The sequence below is a fragment of the Charadrius vociferus genome, unplaced genomic scaffold (assembly GCF_000708025.1).
Source record: "Charadrius vociferus isolate BGI_N301 unplaced genomic scaffold, ASM70802v2 scaffold475, whole genome shotgun sequence".
Taxonomy (NCBI): domain Eukaryota; kingdom Metazoa; phylum Chordata; class Aves; order Charadriiformes; family Charadriidae; genus Charadrius; species Charadrius vociferus.
The window spans coordinates 560465-581284 of record NW_009648337.1 but is presented as its reverse complement, the minus strand read 5'-3'; the positions used below and the strand labels follow the sequence as shown (position 1 = coordinate 581284).

Genomic DNA, 20820 nt, shown 5'->3' with positions numbered 1-20820 from the left:
TTTATTTAATTGCAAGTGTAAACTAAAACACTATAAAGCTGTGAAATGCATTATTTTCAGGGCTCCTGTTTCAGCTATAGGATTAGGCTACAGCTGCAACTTTGGCTGAGCATTAATTTTATGTATTATATTAATATCTCTTTTAACACCTAAGAATATTTATCCTTTTCAAGGGACATTCGTTAAAGTGATTCTCCTTTTGGAAGACAAAAATAGCATGTGATGTATCTATTTATGTTCTAATATGGACCAAATCATTATGAGTGTCATTTCTAACAACATTTATTGTGACAGGGAGAAAGTTCACCTGAAAACTTAATACACCATTTAATATACATAATACACTAGCTACGCTCCTATAATCTGGCGTAGCACAAACACCAATAAAGAGTCAGGCTTAACCATGTGCAGGCAATTTTCAATGATATTTATAACCTTGATAATTTGGTTTCCTGAGCTTTAAAGCATTAGTTTAGTTCAGTTCCTGTTTCAGCTGAAAAAGCTCTGATATGAGTTTGTAAGGCTTGTGATAGAAAACATGTGTTGAAGATATAACTAGGCCAGGTTTAAAACGCAGAGAGTTGAAAACATTTGGTGTATAGGCAGAATCTTTCCATAAATTTTGTTTCCTGGTGGTCCTCTCCCTAGGATAAAGTGGGGAACTGGACTACTGAGGAACTTCCTGCCTTGCTATTTAGTCAACACAGAATTGAAGTTTCACCACAGACCAAACTAGACATGGATATAAATGCAGAAAACAACCTACCTAGTAACACAGAGGACAGTACCACGATGGCATACGTAAAAGATGAAGGCCTCTGTTATGGGAAAAACCTCGCTGCTGTTATTTTACCTTAGGTTTGTTAAATATTTATTATATTTATGTAAGTATTTATAGGTGAAATTGCATCCCACAGACTAGCTATTTTCCTTTGCTGAATCTTTCTTTCCTCAGGAAAGAAAGAATATTTTGTCCTCAGTATTGTTAAATTCTTAGTTACCCACTTACCCAATCTATACAGTAAAATAAGTGCTCTGCTTGCTTATTAAGCGAGGACTATTTAAAAAAAAAAAAAAATCTCCAAACCTAAAGAAAGTTTTGGTATGAGACTTCCATCCCAACAAGTAATCATTTCATGGTGTTCCCTGCTCCATTCCAGTAAAACCTGTTTTGTGGCCAAGGCATGAAACTCAGCTTTAGAAGGGAAATAGAATGAAGAGAGATCACTCTCTCTCTTAGTGCAGAGTGAATCTGCAATTTGTGAATAAATACATATTTAAAAGATTTAGAAGTAACTCCTACACTTCAAACACAATCAGCAGGTATTCTACACTTCTGCAAATTAAATGAATCTTTAAATCAATAATTGTTCCATTTTAATGAAGATTGACCTTCAAGAGGAAACAGAATCAAAGGATGTAGAGCAGCCTTCCAGTACTCAAAGGGAATTGGGACTACAGGAAAGCTGGGGAGGGACTCTATATCAGGGAGTGCAGCAATAGGACGAGGGGTAACGGGTTTAAACTGCAAGAGGGGAGATTTAGATTAGATATCAGGAAGAAATTCTTTACTTCGAGGGCAGTGAGCCCCTGGGGCAGGTTGCCCTGAGAAGCTGTGGCTGCCCCATCCCTGGAGGGGTTCAAGGCCACGTTGGACGGGGCTTGGAGCAACCTGGGCTGGTGGGAGGTGTTCCTGCCCAGGGCGGGGGGGGTGGAACAAAATGACCTTTAATGTCCCTTCCAAGTCTAACCATTCTATGATTCTATGATGTCGTTCATTCTCTTAAAGTAATGCGCGCACTACCTCAATCAAAAAAAGTGAATAAGAACAAATTTATTATTATGAGCTTGGACAAGACTAATTTCTACTTTCTCATATGTATACACACATCATAGCTGCCTGCTACGTTTCTCTCTCTCTAGGTTTTTGGAAATTCTAGGGCCAAGGAACACTTTCTGAATCTTTTACACTCCTTTTAGTGCCTTGAATTCAGAAAGCAACAGAGGTATTACTCTACCATCATGTAGATATGTGCTTTTCAAATTCATTATTGCTAGAATGCTGATAATAGAATCTATCTTTTGCAAAACGAGGTTGTTAACAAAACCGAAACACAGCACTGAAACAGCATTAAGAGATATTGCAATATTCCATGCCACATGAACATAGTCAGAGAAGAAATGTAGATCAATCACCACATCAGAATGTATCATTCCTAGCCGAAACAAAATTTTCTCTAGTTAGTTATGGATTAACTTCTCAGGAATACCTCTCAATAAATTCAAACAACAATCCAAACCATAAACATTATTTACAAAGACCTTTATAGACTTTTTCAGCACTAACATGTACCTGTCAGTATGCAAATCTGGCTTTCGAAGCATAGACTTGAGATACTCTCTTCTTGCGTGATTATTTGCTTTATCCACATGTATCACTGCAAAGCAAATTGGAATTAATATAACCAGTTATCGATTGGGTTTCATCTTTTAGAAGAAAGAGCATGAAGAACAGAACAAAGAAAAATAAACATTTTTCCCTTGTCTTTCCTAAGGAAACGCAACAACGCTAGAATCAAATTTGAAAGGTCATGTGATCTAATAGCATGTCACTGGCAGGTTTATGTGCGCACTGTCAAAAAAGATACAAGCAGCATCTAAGCATGCCACACAGCTGTCATTTTCTGTTAATGGCAATAGCCGTCATGATTTTAAAAGCTAGTGGTCTTTATTGCTTTGTATTTGAAGTGATTTACTGCATTTTCCTCCACTGAGGAAGCTAGTGATAATGATAATGTATGGCAGAGTGCTTGTCCTTTTTGACAGCCTCAGTAATTTAATCCTCCTTTCCTGCCACAGTATTTCAATCAGAGAAACATCTAGACCAATGGACTGGAGAAAATCCACAACCTGGGCAGTGGGAGTGCTCTGAAAGCCTTTTATTGTTTTAATTTAAAATACAAACACAAGGACCAGCTTTTAATTTTTATACCACTAATATGACCTACAGTGAAAAATAGCCTTGGTTTGGGAGAAAACAATAAAAGAATGAGAAACAAGGGGTTTTGGAAATTCTTTAAGAAGTTTTTGGGCATCTTATACTAAGAAAGTAGCTTCTTTTCTGCAAATGGTATCCGCCTACAAGTATCAGTAAATCACTGTGAAAGATTATAAAAATTGAGGATACGAAAATTGAAAAACAGTGTTACAGGAATTACTTTTTTAAAGTAAGAAATGCAGTTGAAAAATTTTTTCTAGGACAGAATTAGAATGAATATAACCCTCAGAAACAAACACAGCTCTAAGGAACATTTTTCATTTGTTTTTCAGGGCAGGAGGAGGAGCTAGAAATTTGTCTGTCTTTAAATTCCAAGATCTTTAATATTGATGTGCCTCACTCCCTTCTAGTTACTCTGCTACTGTACTCAGAAATGCTCTTTTTCACTCTCTGCATCACATTAAGGTTTCCTTTTCCAATGCGCCTACAAATCTTGAACATATTTCGTACCCTTCTACTATCCAAAATAAACTTATTTGTATAAACAGAAATTACTAATTCTACCAAGGAGCAGAGAGTATTGGAATACAGGAGTATGAAAGAGATGAAAAGGCTCAAATTAAGTCCTTGCAGAGGGTTTTATTGACAGACATATCTCTATAAAAGTCCCTCAAGGAAGCACACCTTCCAGAGCTTCTGGTTCTCCAGTTTTCTCCAAAGCTGCTCCTCAGCTCTTACCTGGCCAGCAAAATCACTATTAGAAATCAGTTACTTTCAGAAAACAGCCAGTACAACTGGTATCTGAATCATTCAATCAAAGGAATCTGCAATTTAACACTTTTTTCTCTACTAACAGAAATTGGTGCTCTACCTTGAGATCCTTAGTTTCCACCCATAATAGTCTTACTTTCTTAGACAGGTTAAAAGAAGCTATTACTGCCGTCTGCTATTCTTTTGGGCATGCAGATGACTTTCCACATGTGCTACTCTCATGGCCAAGTGCTCCTGGGGCCACCACAGGAAGTGATGGGGAGGCAGCAGGGAGACAGATGGACAGCCAAAGAACTTCAAAGGAGCTGCCACATCAACAGATTCTTCCCTTCCTCATAAGCATCCCAAATGGAATTTCCCAAGTTTATTAATTCTGTATCTAAAACAATTTGAAATGGAAATTATTTACAAGCCTAAAGAGTTTGAATTCATTTCACTCAATGGAAAAATTCAGACTAGCAGAACATTCGGCACAAGAACTCCACTCAAGTCTGGGGAAAATTCTTAACCATAGTGAAAATATATTTTTAGTTCCTGATGAATAACATGCTTTCATATCACCCCTTAGTACTGTTTGAACTTAGAATTATAACCATGCTCCCAGGTTATATTTCTTGAACATCTCATATTGCTATCCAATTAAATGCAAAAATAATTCAAAAATAACTTGTGACAGTTTGCATTAAAAATTATAATGTTAAAGTTTGTCCTAAAGAAGCATTAAAACCTGAAGATTACAATGACCCCGGAACCTTATTTAAAAAATCACTGCAATTCCAAACATTAACATTGCTCATTCTGTTAAGCTTTTTTTTTTTTTTGTAGTTCACTTTCTAACAAAACTAAATGACCATGTGATGAAGCAGAGTTTCATCACAAAGATGAAGACAAAATGCCTCACAGAGTATTAAGACTTAATGAAGAAAAGGAATAACACAAAGCAGCGTATCAGAAAACAAAGTTATAGAGCCTTAACTGAGGAATCCACCTTTTAGTATTTGGATCTTCAGAAGTTTATTTTTAGTGAAAAATAAACCCTAATTATCTTTCCCCCATCCTCCCTTCCTTTGCTCTACTTACATTTGTATTTCAAGTTGTTCCAATAACCACCTGTTCACTCAAGAGAGAAATCTTTCCAATTAAATGTCATATAAAATATTTACAAAATTTCATAAATCTTTCTCCTTCTGCTGCCTGTCTCTAGGACCATTGTATACAGTGATAAGGACACATTTCAGACCTATCAACCTTACTTTCTAGTAACTCTCTTGCTATCTCAGCATTTTCGTAGTTAAGTCCTCATATTTAATAAAATAGGAATGCTTTTTGTTAACAACATTTATGAACTAACCTTACTTCATACTTTAAGTAATTGTGGCCTTGACAAGAAAAATGTTTATTTTACTGAAATTAAGAGTCAAAGATCAATAGAAGCATTTATACGTGAGGGAGACTGGGCTTTGTTTGCTTGGAGCAACATGCTTCCCTATGTGTTTCTGACAGCGAAGCTGCCGTTACTTTCACTTTAAAGCATGTATTGTGACATGACTGGAGATACATCATTTGCGGCACACAGTTTTAAACTGCATTAAAAAGGTAAAATATGAATTCATTCCTTACTATGATCACACCCTAACAGCAAAACCAAATGACACCAAAACAAACCCCATCAAAAAAATCAGAATCCTTCCTTTTTACCAAATTACAGGACAGAGTCATGGTGTGAGCACAATTTGGCAAGTTCCGCTCTTTGAATTTATGGGACTGTAGTGTTTGGAAGCATTCTTGGATAATCTAATAACTCTTTCCACCACTAACAAAGACAACAGCTCCTCTCCTCAGTCAGTATGGCCATCAGTAGATGTAACAGTTAAAGTCATGGGAAATCGAGTTACGCAGTATAACCCTGAAGTGTATAAGCCTCCCGTTCAAGTTTCTGTTCCAAGACCTCAGAAGAAATAAAATTATCCTCTAACCATTCATAGTCAAAATAAACAATTAATGTCAAGTTACATGGTCTAACCGCTTGGGAAATTCATAGGATCTTGTATGTCCAGATCAACGGAGTTCTATATTGTTTTTAACAAAATTCCATTAATCTTCGGGTATCTTACATATCTAGCAATGACAGCGAAGGATGTGCAAAAGGTATGGAAAAATTTCAAATATTTTTTAAGCAACAAATGGAGCCTTCTGTGTCACTTAAGATGTTTTTTAAACAGTCAAGCTGTTCCGGTTATAAATAATATAAAATGTTTTATTTATAAGATTTAATGATTTTTTAGATTACTTACGGACTTACCCTGATTTTCCCCATGCAAAATCTAGAAGACTATTAGTTTCCTTCTAAGCTCAAAGTAAATTTCTTTCTACCCATGCAAATCTCATTTTTATTAAAGAAAATATTCAATTAACCTCCTATATTCAACATACTCAAATCTAATTAGACATGAATAAGAGATGCAGTAAAGCTATAGTAAACACACATGCAGATTTCATTACTATCATCTTACTGGCTTTCCAACTGACATTATCAAACATCAGACTCATTAGGGTTTTTTCCCCCTATATGCAAATCTAATCTTGAGTAGAAATTAGATGGCCAATTATCTAAGCAAAACTCTGCAAATAACAACCACATTAGTATTATGCTGCAGAATACAATAATGAAGCAATTAAGACCAAAACCACCGTTGGATATCGATTCGTTAGTTTAAACAGTTCTATATTTGATACTTTAGCAGCAAATAGAGAAATCAAAGTTATGAAGCCAGGTTTTGACTAGCAGAAATAATGATACAGCACGACCAGATTGGAAAGCCTTAGGAATTACAGCCTCTACAAAGCATGATACTATTTTCCAATATCACACCTTGAAATATATTTAAGTTTCATAATTGTCTTAACAGCCTGAAATTTCACTCTGCATTCATCACAACTTTACTGTGTTTTGCTAGTTTAAGTTTGCATAGTCAATACTTATAAAGTTAGTATTATACGTAGACCGTACCAAATATACACATGAATCAGAATATCGTGTAAGAATTTTTGTACCTTGTGAATGCTCCTTATATTCAAAGCAACGAGAATTCAAGAAGCAAGAGTAATTAGAAGTGGTAAATAGCTTTTATTGGTTTATGGTCTTACTTCAATGAGGTTTTAAAAATTTATTTCCATTATGTCTGCCTATCCAGAACATCTGGCAAAGTGTTTACAGCAGCTAGCAAGATGAATATTGTTCAGCTCATTAAAAGAGCTATCTGATGTCTCATTTAGCATTGGATGCAAGAAATCCCCTTTGGTTGTATGGAAGTAAGCCTCAGTGAATGAAAGTTTGCAGTGCTATAAGGTTTTGGGGTGGGGTTTTTTTTGTTTGTTGTTTTTTTCTTTTTTCCAAAATCCTTTCAAAGATTACTGTCTGTCTTAGAGTCACAGAAGGTAACACGTTGTGTCCTGTCCTCTATTATTCTCTCTCAAATGGGCAGTCCCACTATAGTGATAGTTGATGTGACATCTACAAGAGATTTCCGTCTTCCACTATGGGGTAATCCAATAATTTATCAGCATTAGGAGGACATAAATGAGTACATTATTTGGCAAGTCTCCTTCTAAAAATCAGGTTTCTAGATAGTAGCATTTTTAAAGATCTGACTGTGACACCACATCTGAATGTCTGTGTTAGTGGTGTGTCACAAATAGCAACTGATTCACCTGCTTCAGGCTACGCTCAGCTAAAAATGCAATACTTCAAGTCCAAGCCAACGTGAAGTGCTTGGACTGAATCTTAAATAAAATAGACTTTAACAGAAAAAAAAAAAGTTAATGAATAAGTTAAATACTATGAAATAGCTGGGAAATTAATTAACAAGTGAATTATCAATTATTATAAGAATTCTGTGTATGCTGTTAGTGTAAATTACATTGTGTATTCACAAAGTATTTTCAAATGTTAATTTATTAGAGAACAGCATATGGAACATGCAGGATTAAGTATTCTGAAGTAAACAGCAATGTATTAGTATTAAACATGGCTGAATAATTTCCTATTTCAAAAAGTTCTTATTAAAGGAACACTGAGTATTCCCAAGTGATGATCAAGTCCAATTACATATTTCCACTTTTCCACTGTTTTTTAGTTGTACATGGTTACATGGAATGTTTTTCATTTGCTGTATCATCATGTACCAATAGAGAAATCAGTTCATCAAGTTCTTCTAAAAAGAATACATCAATTTTAGTTACGTATAGCCTAATTTTAAAATTTATGTGCTAGCAGCCTATTTAAATGTATTGCATTGTTACCATTTCATATAGAAGCCTACTTCAACAATTCATTTTATACTTGATAATTGCATCCTTGCCTCATTTCTTAAAAATCACCTTTAATGTTTCCCAAAATATTTGGGAAATACACAAATACAACTGGTACACAGATAAATGCAACTATGATACAGAGAGAAAGTAGGCTTTATTGGCAGGCATTTTCATGAGACAGAATTTAAGAGGAGAAACAAGCCTGCGCGGGAATACATCATATTTACCATTGCTGTAGTTATAGTGGATCCTCTGACCACTTGTTGGTTTTGGAAGTGACAGTGGGGTCTCCTCTGCAAGGAAATTGTATAATCTGCATTCTACAAACAGCTGCTGTATTGTTTCATCTGATGCAATCCGTGAGTCAGTAAGACTGAATGATATAATTTCAATCCGGATTTTTTCAGTTGCCTATTTAAAAACAAAGCAAATACATAATACAAATTATTTTGTGGGTTTTTAAGTGTTAACACAAAACAAAGAAACATACATGTAAATCTTTGGATATTGTATATGATTAATACCGATGGATTGATTGTAACATAGACACAATGAGACTCTAAGGCCCCAGGGTTTGTAGCGAAGACTACTGTTGTAACAGATACTGATTTACATTCAGTGTTGAAAACATTTTTGCAATAGTCAAACTCTGCTGGAGAAGATTAGGTTAAGGTTATCTTCATGTACAAATGATATCTGAATCACAAATTTCAGTTGCCATTATTTTTAGCTACACAGCAAAGTGTATATTTTATCTTGGTCCTGTAATTGCTAGAAATAGTCTCAGTAATATTAGGTACCAAAGTTTTCCAAATGAAAGAGAATGGTTAGACTCAGTGCCCACTGCAGACTATACTACAAACTGTTCAAAAAAAGTCCATCAAGTCACAAAGCAGTTAGGCATGTAAAGTAACACTGTATTTATATGGCATTCAACTTCATATACTAAGCTTTTCTAGTTAAATCAAGTATACATTTAAAAGCTAATATTAACAATATAATAATAAAAGTAATATCCCAATTGTTCTTCACCGGGGCCTTTTCTTATTATCTTTACCGAAAATGACATTTTTCTGTTGCTTATACGAAATTGTTTCATACTGCTCAGCAAAGTCTATATTATTTGTGTACAGATAAATTTTAATAAGCTTTATGTATTTAACTGGGAATGTCAGACTTGACAGAAAGAGTCACAAATATTTCCCTAGGTAACTCTGTAATTCAAAGAAAGAAAAGCCACTACGGTTTACAACTGGAGTACAAAGGTGAGCATTCAACGACGAGATTCTTCAAAGAGCAAACAGAACACGCTGGAGTTCAGAAATGTAAAAATATTTTTTCCTTCTTTCTTTTCTTTTCAAGTTCACAACTTTATTAAAAATATCTCCCCTATAGGTAAATGTTTTGACAATTTTCGATTGTAAACTTAAATCACTTGAAGTAATAAATCTTATTCAACAGACTAACTTTCTAGAGTCAGTGTTGGAACTGCAAGTCAATATTCTAATTTATTATACAGATAGCTTGTATTTTTCCAAGCAAATTATATAAGTAATCAAACTGAAAAGCAGGTGTATCCTATTGTAAAAATATCCATCATATAGAACAATTTCCATTGCTGTCAAGCCCTTTCAATATTTGATGAAGTAATTTTACCCCCTCCTTTCAAAAGACGTTTCCTTTTATTATGTATCCTAAGACCCTTTAACTAAAAACCCAAATCTGAATATTTCAATAAGGTTGTTTTATTATTCAGTAGATTCATGGAAATTTTACTAGGATGACAGAGAAAATTCCACACCATTCTGTCTCCACTAATACAGGTACATGGCTTCAGCTGGCAATATTACTGGGATTAGCATAGAATGATGAAATATTTAAAGGAAATTTTTTTTTCGAAAATCTAATAAATCAAATGACTGCCAAATGTCATTAAAGTGATGGTCTTTGACTTGAATATGCTTTTCATATTCAAATTTGAAAAGAAAGAGATGAAAGCCTGGAAAGGTTACTCAGTTTCAACTAATAACCTCAAGCACTCTACATTCACATGCATAAAAAATGAAATTGGCTCTATTGTCTAATTTTACTTCAGAAACAACTCTTTTCTTCTTACACTGAACAGATGTATTAGCATCTGTATTTAAAGTGATACGCTGAGCGGTTTTGTTCGCCCCAAAGTATTTAGCAGCTATGTCAAACTAGTTTGTACACAGACAGTAGTTTAGGAATCAAGTCCAAATACAATAGCCTGCATTATAAAATATTTCTTTTACATAACTTAAAAATTGTTTGACATATTTAACACTTGTAATTGCATACTGTAGGCAAAGAATATTACGGTTTTTCAAGGATAGCAGGGTAAACCCAGGTATTCTGCTTTCTAACTTACATGGAAGCAAATACCTGAGTTATACTATTAGAAAATTGTAAAAGAAAAAAAAATTACATTAGAGCTTAAGAGTCAAGAATATTTAAGGCCTGGTTTTATTAATATTAAACACGAATACCGGACATACAAAGGAGGACGCAAGCTGAATAAAAAAAGATATTTACAAATAAAAAATACAGACCTGCTTAAGAACAGCATAGCTAGCATGGCATATTTCACTACTAATACAGAAACGCTCATATAGCCATGCTGAAAATAGATGTAGCATCCCATACATGATTATTAATTTTTAAAGAACCATTATTTATTTCTATGATGCAGAGTGAAGTATGTTATTTATATCTTTTCCTAAGTTGTTTATTTTGAAGCCTTGGTCTCACTTCTTAGGTACTATTCAAGTGAAAATCTGATCTTTGGTTTTTCATGACCAACTACTTCCCACAAATCATTCGACTTTGATGGGAATAAAATTAGTCTTTAAATTTAGTATTTAAAACAAAATACAATATGAAATTTCCTTTAAGAGAGACTGGACACACGTATTAATATAAAGGATACTAAACACTTTCAAAGACCGTCTTCTGAGAAACTGGTTCAGTGCCTTAATTTTAAGTCAGGAAAAGAAAACACGGGCAAGACACTTAGTCTACGCAAATACTCTTTCTTTATCATTTGACTCTTACTACTACCCAGAGATCGGGAAGAATTGCCCAACTCCTTCAACAAGCTTTAGGAGTAGGTTAAGTACTAAATGCATTGGACACTACACCAGAATTTGAAGCCTCAATATAGCTTTTTTCATCTTTCTAATGTCTGAGATTAAAATAGCTTTTTTTAATTCCATAGAAAGTCTTGATTGCCATATTTCAATTTCCTTTTTGGTCACAATAACATGCTAAGACTTTGAAGTGACTAATAAAATTCCAATTGACTCAAATGCAGCAATAGTATCGCACAGAATTAAGTGTAAGTACAAAAAAAAAAAAAGAGTTTGTGCTTTCTGCACAGAACAGCATTGAAGATACCTTGCTTATAGCAACAATGTAAACAATGTTCCTACTTTTTTCATCCACAGTTTTAACTAATACATCGCCCTTGAAAAAATCTCAAAATAAAGGAAACTTCTCAACCCTAACATCAACTTGAATCCTATCTTTACCAATGCTCAAAAATATTTATGCTTTACTCCTTATTATTTTATGTATTTATTTCCATGGTCCACTTATTCATTTGTTCCCTTCTATTTCAAGCAGAGAGCATATCAGCTAAAATACAAGCTATTGCCCAAGAATCACAAGTAATCATCCATTTGCTATCGATACTTCAACCACTATCAATATTACTTGATTGACAAATATATTTATTGAATGAGAACAGTTTCGCTTTCAATAAATATATTTGTCAATCAAGTAATAGAGGACGAGGACAATTCCTCTTCCTTTATCCGGTGACAAATTCCTGTGATCATGCTATAACAATGTCAGAACAGAGCTGCAAAGGAATGCTATCACAGGAATGTCAACCTAAATTAACTGTTCAGAGACACAAACATTACTTGCTAAGTAATTATGACTGAGAGGTCAACATCTTACACATACACATAAAATTACATATTACAAAAAAATATTCCAGTCCTTAAGCGTATGCAGTGAATTTTCATGTTAGGAACATCATCTATTTTTAGATTTTCCCATAATGGTGTAGATGCGAGAATAGGAAGAGGGATACAGAAGGGCTCCCTGTTCCTTCTCCAAACGGATGTGACTTACAAAAGTGCGTGCACTTTAGACTCTCCCTGAGACCTGGGGAAAAGGGGTCTCTCCTTCTTCAATAGCTCTTTCGGGGTTGGATTTACAGTGAAGGAGGGAAAGGCACATATAACCTTCCATGAGCATCACTGGCGTTTTGCCACGCGCCAGGAGGAGAATGCGGCGGTACAATACTGCCATAGTAAAGTTTGATGCAATCCCTTCAGCTCTGCCTACAATTAAGAACACACTAAACAAAAAAAATCTATTTGTGACAACACGTAAGTCGCTGGCTGCCACCATTTTATCTAGTGCAGAGTCCAAATTCATCATTTTCAGAACATGAATTCATCTTTAATACATCCAAAGGCATGAATTACTTGCTACAAGTTGAGACAACTCAATGATTAGCTATTGCCTCTCCCATGCTAATCTGCAACATACCAATACAAAAGCAAGAAGCAGCTCTGGACTTAAGCAGAAGTCCACAGCATTTAACCTACTTTAAAAGATCAATGCAGTGGATTTTCACAGAATTCACAGAATTGTTAGGGTTGGAAGGGACCTCTGGAGATCATCTAGTCCAACCCCCCTGCCAGAGCAGGGTCACCTACAGCACGTTGCACAGGACAGCGTCCAGGCGGGTTTTGAATGTCTCCAGAGTGGGAGACTCCACCACCTCTCTGGGCAGCCTGTTCCAGTGCTCCACTACCCTCAAAGTAAAGAAGTTCCTTCTCATGTTAAGATGGAACTTCCTATGTTCAAGTTTATGCCCATTACCCCTCGTCCTATCACTGGGTGCCACTGAAAAAAGACTACTCCCATCCCCCTGGCATCCTCCCATTAAGTATTTGTATGTATTAATAAGATCCCCCCTCAATCTTCTTTTCTCTAGACTAAAGAGACCCAAGTCCCTCAGCCTTTCCTCATAAGAAAGGTGCTCCAGTCCCCTAATCATCTTTGTTGCCCTGAATCACCTTTGTTGCCTTTTTTCAGAAAAGACAATTTCTAATTCAGTATAAAACACCAAACATTTTATAAAATACTAAGTTTCTGAGGGATCTGAAGCTTTCTCACCACGACCATGACAACTATACATACAAACTTAATGTCACTTTTGCACTTTGCTCATAATACAACTTTGGATCACCTGAATAAGGTACTTTCTTCCCTTCAAGCAACTTGCCCCTCCCAGCCTTTCTGAAGAATAAACATTAAATTGTTGCATGTTTCTCCTAAAGCTGAATTGCTTTTTTAAGCTTTGGGTTTGCAACTTACCTGTGGCATTGCCTCAACTAACAGCTTTTAGAGACAAACTTTTTCTAGGCATGAATAGAAAGAATAAAGCAGATAGATCTGGAGCTGTTTGACGGGTGAGATGCATACTTCCTTAACTCTGAGTTTTATTTCTCCCCCAAAAGTGCAGAAGGCTACAAAAGCAATAGTGTTACAGTCCTGAACTAAGCTACACCCCTCTCTACTGCAGACTGTCTCAATGAGAAGACTTCCATTTTTAGTGCTTAATCCCTCACCATTATTATACCACCAGATAAAAAAAAAAAAACGAAACCCAACTTTATCAAACCTCAAAGCCCGTTAGCTAAATCAGTACCAACTAGTCACACAATTAAGTAATTCAAATGCTCTGTAAACTTACAATTACGTTTCATTTCAAAAGGAAGCACGATCCTTAGGCAAATAAGCACGAAAGACAGAAAATTTCTTGATAAACAGCCATCTTACTCTCTGTACAATTTCTGCTGGCTAATACACGTCAACATTTAAGTAACAGAAATAAGACAAGATAAGTAGCAGCATTACATAAAAAACTAAACAAAGACAAATATAATAGGATTTCTGCTTTTATATATATACGTGCATGTATTCTTCTATATGTAGATCACAGACTTCTGGTTGGATCTCAAAAATAAATTAAATTTTAAAAATCTGTATTTGAAAGGTGATTCATTTAGAAAAAAAGCCCCTTAGTACAGGAAGAAAGCAGAATTATCAGTATAGCATTTTCACTTAAGAGGACATCTGTAGTGAAAAAAAATCAAATTGCATATTTTTAATACTGATGTTCTTTTTATTTACAGCTTTACTACTTAATAATACAGACACACAAAAATTAATGTTATTTGATTCTCTTTCCTATTACCCACAGTGTGAAAAAAATTCTGCTTGGTGATATATTCTGCATCTAATCAAAACGCAAATTTAGTTTCAAATCCCATCCTTTGCCTTTCAGACTTCCAGTTAGGAAAATACCCCTTTATACTTGTAAAGTTACCAGAACTTACTTCTATGTCAAGGAGCTCTGATGAATATAGTCTCTCAAGTAAGCAACTAAGGAGCATTCATATTCATAACCACAACAAATATTCCCAGCGAGGTTACAAATGGTTCCTGTCTATGCTTTTCCTGTGGGCTTCTGCACTCAGCCTTAAATCTGACTTTCTACTTAATGTTTTTGACTAATTAGTTTTATTTGTTATCTAAGTAGTAGTAGGTTACCTAATGACTTGATTCTTAGGTTTTTCTTGGACTCTTCAATCTTTCTCTCTTTCACTTTATTTCCTGTCTAATAGTGACCATAACAGCAAACAATCACCTTAGAAGTGCAGAATGGCAAATGTTCTTTCTTAATCTTAGACCGATCAGTAGTCTTTGAAAATGCTGACTATAAAGCTTTAATAAGTCACTTCTATCTTACTCTGAAAAGACAGTTCTGTTTCATGAATTTTATTTCTTGTTTTATTAAATATGCTGGTGCAGCACTTTTACTTCCCCAGTTTCTTATAGAAAAAAAAGTACAAAGCAACTAAGGTTAGATCTACACAAGATTAAGAGAATACAAAGGATTAGTATTTCTGGCACAGTAGAATCAAGGCAACTCAGCAACACAGGTTAATAGTAAAAACCTAACATTTTAGTTCTCTAAATTCAGATTAGCTACTCACAGCACAAGCCAGTTTAAGAAAAAACACTGAGCACTCTAAAATCTCCCTGAAGTACACCAAAAGTACTAAAGTCCTGCAGAAAATAACTATAAGGAGAAGTCCAGACAGCCAAAATTTAAAAGAGCAATACAATGTCCAAATAATTTTCTTTTTTTTCAACTAATGCAGATATCTCATAGGAGGAAATGCACTATTCAAGTAATTGTACAAAAAAGGCGTAACCAAGGAAAAAGTATTTATTGCTTTGCTACACAAGCTTTATGCTTTACATCTTCCCACCTTTGCACACACGTTTCGTTGGCCAGCAGAAGCCCAAGCAATTGGTATTGCTTTTTAATGGTGTTTAAGGAGAGATATTAATGTCAAAATTAATTAGAGCCCAAGATCTTAATTTACAGGAACTGATAAAGCCAATTTTCAGTAAACTGCTATTAGCGCAAGGTAATGCACTCCCGGTATTTGCAACAAAAAAGAGAGACGTCAACACACCTATAGAAAAAATGGGACCACCACCAAATAAATTGTTTTTGTCAGTAGTTGCCTTACGGGCATTTTAAGACAAATTTTATTGTGATAACTGAATGTTATATTATCTCCTGTAAGGATGAAGTGTAGACATGGGGGTGAAAGGGAGGAGGGGATGGAAGAGAAAAGAGTGGGTTTAAATATATATTTTTTTTAAATATAAAGACCATACCAAAGAAAATGCAAATTTCCAGTTTTGATGTCTATTTTGAGGATATGAAACAAGGCTTTTAATCAATGTATTATACATCAAATTGATAATGTTAACTTCTGATTATTCCAATGTATGAAATATTCATAGAGAACTGTCCAAACTTTTACATTTCTCAGACTTCTTTTCTCTATTAATTATCATGCCTGGAAGCTTTTTAGTAAAAGCAGCAGCCGTCAGCCTGACTGAACCTGACAAGCTAGCAAGGCCCAATTACACTGGCACTCTGTGGCACTTTGATGTACTGGAAACGAAAAGAGATAGGGGCAAATTGTATAGCACATTATGTTAATGACTTGATTTAATCCAGCCACTAAACTTTATGTAGCCTGTTAAAAAAGATGCTAACACTAATTACGCCACTTTGGAAAGGAAAGAAGGGGACAAGCATTTCATACCGACAAAGTGAAGCTCATAAATGTTGTAAATGAAATGAAACAAAATGAAGTAATCTGTGATTAATTATACATCATAGACAAGAAGAAAAGAGAAAGAAGCAAGTGGTACAGTTAAGTACTGGAAAATCTGTTAGATACCCTTTATGATCAACATATCTAAGAAATAACCATGAACTGTCTAATTTGCAACATGCAAAGAAGAAACAGTATGATCTTAAATGGCTTAAACAGTTTGGCATACAACTCAGATTTACAGGATAATTAGCATAACGATCTCCAAAAATCACAAGACTTATTTACAGTGTTTGATTACCAGCAGGATATTTATCTCGAAAGATAAAAGGCAGTGATTTTTAATCTTAAAAAAATACAAATTCAGTCTCAATTTTCACATGCTGTATTCTATAATTAACCCAAGATTTCAAATATACCAATGCCTATTTTTAAAATCCAATTTGTATCAAACATGTTGCCTTAATAGTTTATAGCTTTTGTTGTCTTATCTAGCCTTCTTGAACATGCACTTTGTTACCAGAGGAACAAATCAATGGAGAGAGGTAGAAATTAATGAACCTGAAATGAATCCACACTCAAAATCTTCTCAGAAGTTTGCTTAAGTAATTTTGATAAAATAAAATACAGGATGACTAGAAATATGTGTCAACCGTATTACAGTTTAACTTAATAGTGATGAGCAGCGGTCATTTTAGTTCTCAAAATTACAGGTGAATTTTTTTTTAACATTTTTTCGTATAAACAACGCAATTCTGTCTTCAAAAGTACCTTCTGTATCTTTCCGCAGCACATATAATTGATAGCATTTCTAAATCCCTCTACAACTTCATTTAAAAAAAAAAAAGCGCAATATTTCTCATACGAGGCATTGCTTCTTGTTATTAGTTACTTTGTAAGATGTCACACAGCCTTGAAAAAAGGATTAAAAAAAATAAAAATCATCAAACTACCTCTAGGCTATCACACTGCAGAACATTAAAAAAAGTTAAGACTGATAGGCTATAACAGTACGCCCCGGTCATTTAAAAGAAGGCTAAGACAGACCAGAGAAGTATTAACTGTTAGAAGTATTATAATCAATTTTAAGTGCTAGTTATATTTCTTAAGATTGTTCAGTCAATGTTAGATCTAAAAGTATGAAATATTCCTATTTCTTTAGAGAACTATACTATTTAAATACAGTTCAAATTTAATTTTCCAAATTTGTATTACGCTCTGTTATTCTGTATATATGACTTTATGCTCATTGATTGCTGGTTTGAAGAACAAGTCAAGAGAATATCATTACTGTATATGCCCACTACTAATAATGGAAAAAGTAGTACACTGAAGTGATTAGATATTGCACACGTGCAAACTTTATTGAAAATGGATGTTCAGTTCCAAAACTGTTTGGAAGTCAGAAACAAAAAGAAATCTATGTGGATGAACTAGAAAATATATGCAAGGTTTGCACGACATTAACAACCTCAAGCTTATGGAATTGACATTTCAACAACATTCAATCAAGTCAACATACTAGGAAGAAACACAGTGGGTAGCTAAGCATTGTAAATTTACTACAGGCCTTGACAAGAGAAGTTATCCTCCTCTTCCTCAGAAAGCACTGGGAGAGGCAGAAAAGCACATTTTCTCACATAAAGGCAACAGGTAGGGCTGAAAAACAAGACTAAGTTCTGTAAACATTCACATTACAATAATTATCTTTCGTTAGGGACATTTTGTGCAGGACTAAAATTTGAATTCAGATTGAAACTAATTAGAAATGTCTACTTCTAAGTGTGTATGACAATACTGGAAAAGATGACAACAAATTTCCCCATTAAAAAAAGGCCTATAAATCACATGCACAATACAGTCAGGTTAACTTTTCTTTTTTTTCTGTGAAAAAAAGAGCTGGAAACAGGAAACCATACATTCGTTGAAAACGCCTTAGAATCTGACCGTAGATATAGCAAAGCTACTCAGAGGACATTAGGTTTGAAATATTTTTCTTAGACTTACCAAATAATTGCCATCAATACTCTTACTCACCTGTCTAATATTCTTTGATACCGGACTTGAAACAATACAGTCATCGCTGTCAGTTATTATTGATTCAATGGCATCATTTTCTTGTCTATCATCTTGATCTGAAAAAAAAAAAAAAAAAATTAAGAAAAAAAGAAATCAATGTAGTTAAAACCCCCTGTATTTGTAGTCCATCTGAGACTTGCTGAGAAACCTGATAGCAATATGTGTGCTTTTCTAACAAATAAAGTATAAGTGCCAGGTAAATCTCCTCTTCCTTGCAGAAGATTAACACTGGCATATCAATTACCTTTAAAGTTGTCTAAACTGTATTTTTTCTGCTTTGCTAAAAAGAAAAAAAAAAAAAAGCAATATTTCCCAGATGAAAGCTGATGAGTGGAATGATATGAGTTCTGAGATGAACTGAAGTCTGAACAACAGTTAGCTTTATATAAAAATATGGCCTGCATTTGCGGATTTCCTCTGACTACGTTTAAAATCTTGCACATGTAAAGAAGAATGTACTTTTTTTTTAAAAAAAAAGTAATTCTGTATGCAGGTGGATTATTTTCTAAAGCATTCAGGTCTGTTCTTCTCTGGAGAAATTACTTATAAACACCACAGAGATTCAACATCATGTTTTTCCAGTTTTTCTAATGAATTCTTATACAGAAGCTGCAAACAACTGAACATAAAATTTTAGCATCCTGCTTGTGCTTTTACTTTAAACTTGGTATTGTGGACTTGGTTTATTTCAACGATAAACAGTTTAAGCTTGGAGGTGGAACAGGATGACCCGGCTTTTATAATCTTTAAATAGATCTGCCTCTAACAACTTTATGTCACAGATGGGATAAGACAGACTACCCCTTTCACTGTCTGAAAGGATTTCCGATATCAGCATTGGCTGTTATCTGCAGACAAAAGGAGCATATTCATTAAAATAGTCTTTAGAACAGCATAGTTCTAAGGGAGAATATAAAGACATTTAAAATAGAAGCCAGGTTTCCTTTAATATTTTATGAATCTAGGTCAGATACCAGATTTTTGCATTCAATTACAATACAGTTTCCATTTGGGAAGAAAATAACACCACCATATCCACACCCAGCTTCAGCTATAAAATACACCAGAATATCATTTCTGTCATGAAGCTTCTCATAATGAGGCAGCTCCCACTGCTAGTACGAAATGCTTCAGAAAATGGGAAGAGACATAGATTTATTACGAAAATACAGTTACTTATTCATAAAAATGAATTCTACCTTCTGGTTCCAATTCTTCACTTATTTCTGTCCCGTCTCCAGAGGTAACTGAGCTTTGGTCAGCCAACTGCCCCTCTGACAGATGGGAGAGGTCTTTTTCCTGTTGAATTTCTTCAGCCATCTCCTCCACCGTATCATCTGCTAGCCTTTCTCGTTTAACCTCATGTACCACATGCTATATAAAAATAGATAAACTTACAATCTTTATAATGCTCCTTGAATAGTAAAAGTTACTAAAGTTCAAAACTTGAAGAGTTATGGCTCATTCATTATACATAGCCTTTAAACAATTATATTGCTTATGCAGTGCAGGAAACAATGAGAAGTTGTCAACTGCAGTAACAAATAATTGATACAGTAAAAAGACAATTCTCTAACGATGTACATATTTGAAAATATAACTATTATAATCATTTGGTACCTGTCAACATATATACAGCCTGTTAGATTTCCAGATTCATTTATATTTCAGCTCTTTCAGTTCTACAAGACTCAGTTTAAAATAAAAAAAAAAATCCAAAACAAACCAAACATCACCACCAGCTTACTCAGCTGGCAACTTCAAAACTTTAATAATGCAATATTTACTGTTTGAAAAGCAAACTAAAATCATAAAAAAGAATCAGCTTTGCTACAAAACACAAACATGTTATCTAAGGTAAAATATCTTTAGTGCATAATCTACTCTGTAGTAATCTTATTCCCTTCTTTCTTTTTGAGTACAATTACATCGAATAATACCTCATCAATGGATGTAACATTACAGACATGGCATCTTCCATGGAAATTTGCTGGAAACCTATGCATTATTTATTATCCAACAGTTCTCTGGGACTGAATTTTCCAGAGAGACACTGACACCTCGCCTCCCACCCTCAGAATCCCCGAGATAACTTTCAGCTGTCCATAGAACATCCGGGTTTTCCAAAAAGCGGACCTGAAGAGTTGTTTCTATTCTAACACTTTTGGAACCACACAAAGCAAAGAAATGCTAACAAACACTGAAGAGCCTTATTCTATAAATAAAGGTTATCCTTGAAGTTTTCAAGTTGTAGAAAACTGACTATGTCTCTTCTCCTCCTCGGCATAGATGATGTGTCACAACCAGTGTGTTTTAGACAATGTTTGGCCATTCTTTCTAACTCCTTCAGTGACAGAGTTGCATTTGGTGAATAAACTTTTCAGAGACACAATACTTTTGATTATTCTA

General features: G+C 34.5%; 1 protein-coding gene across 1 annotated transcript in view; it reads right to left on the bottom strand.

The window, feature by feature from the left end:
• RPGRIP1L (RPGRIP1-like) overlaps positions 1-20820 on the bottom strand; it is a 71595-nt gene that overhangs the window by 8745 nt on the left and 42030 nt on the right. The window contains exons 19-22 of the mRNA XM_009885058.1: positions 19611-19770; positions 18370-18449; positions 8311-8494; positions 2354-2438 (exon numbers count right to left, since the gene is read on the bottom strand). Of these exons, the coding sequence (XP_009883360.1) occupies positions 2354-2438; positions 8311-8494; positions 18370-18449; positions 19611-19770 (509 nt within the window). The remainder of the gene's footprint in view (positions 1-2353; positions 2439-8310; positions 8495-18369; positions 18450-19610; positions 19771-20820) is intronic.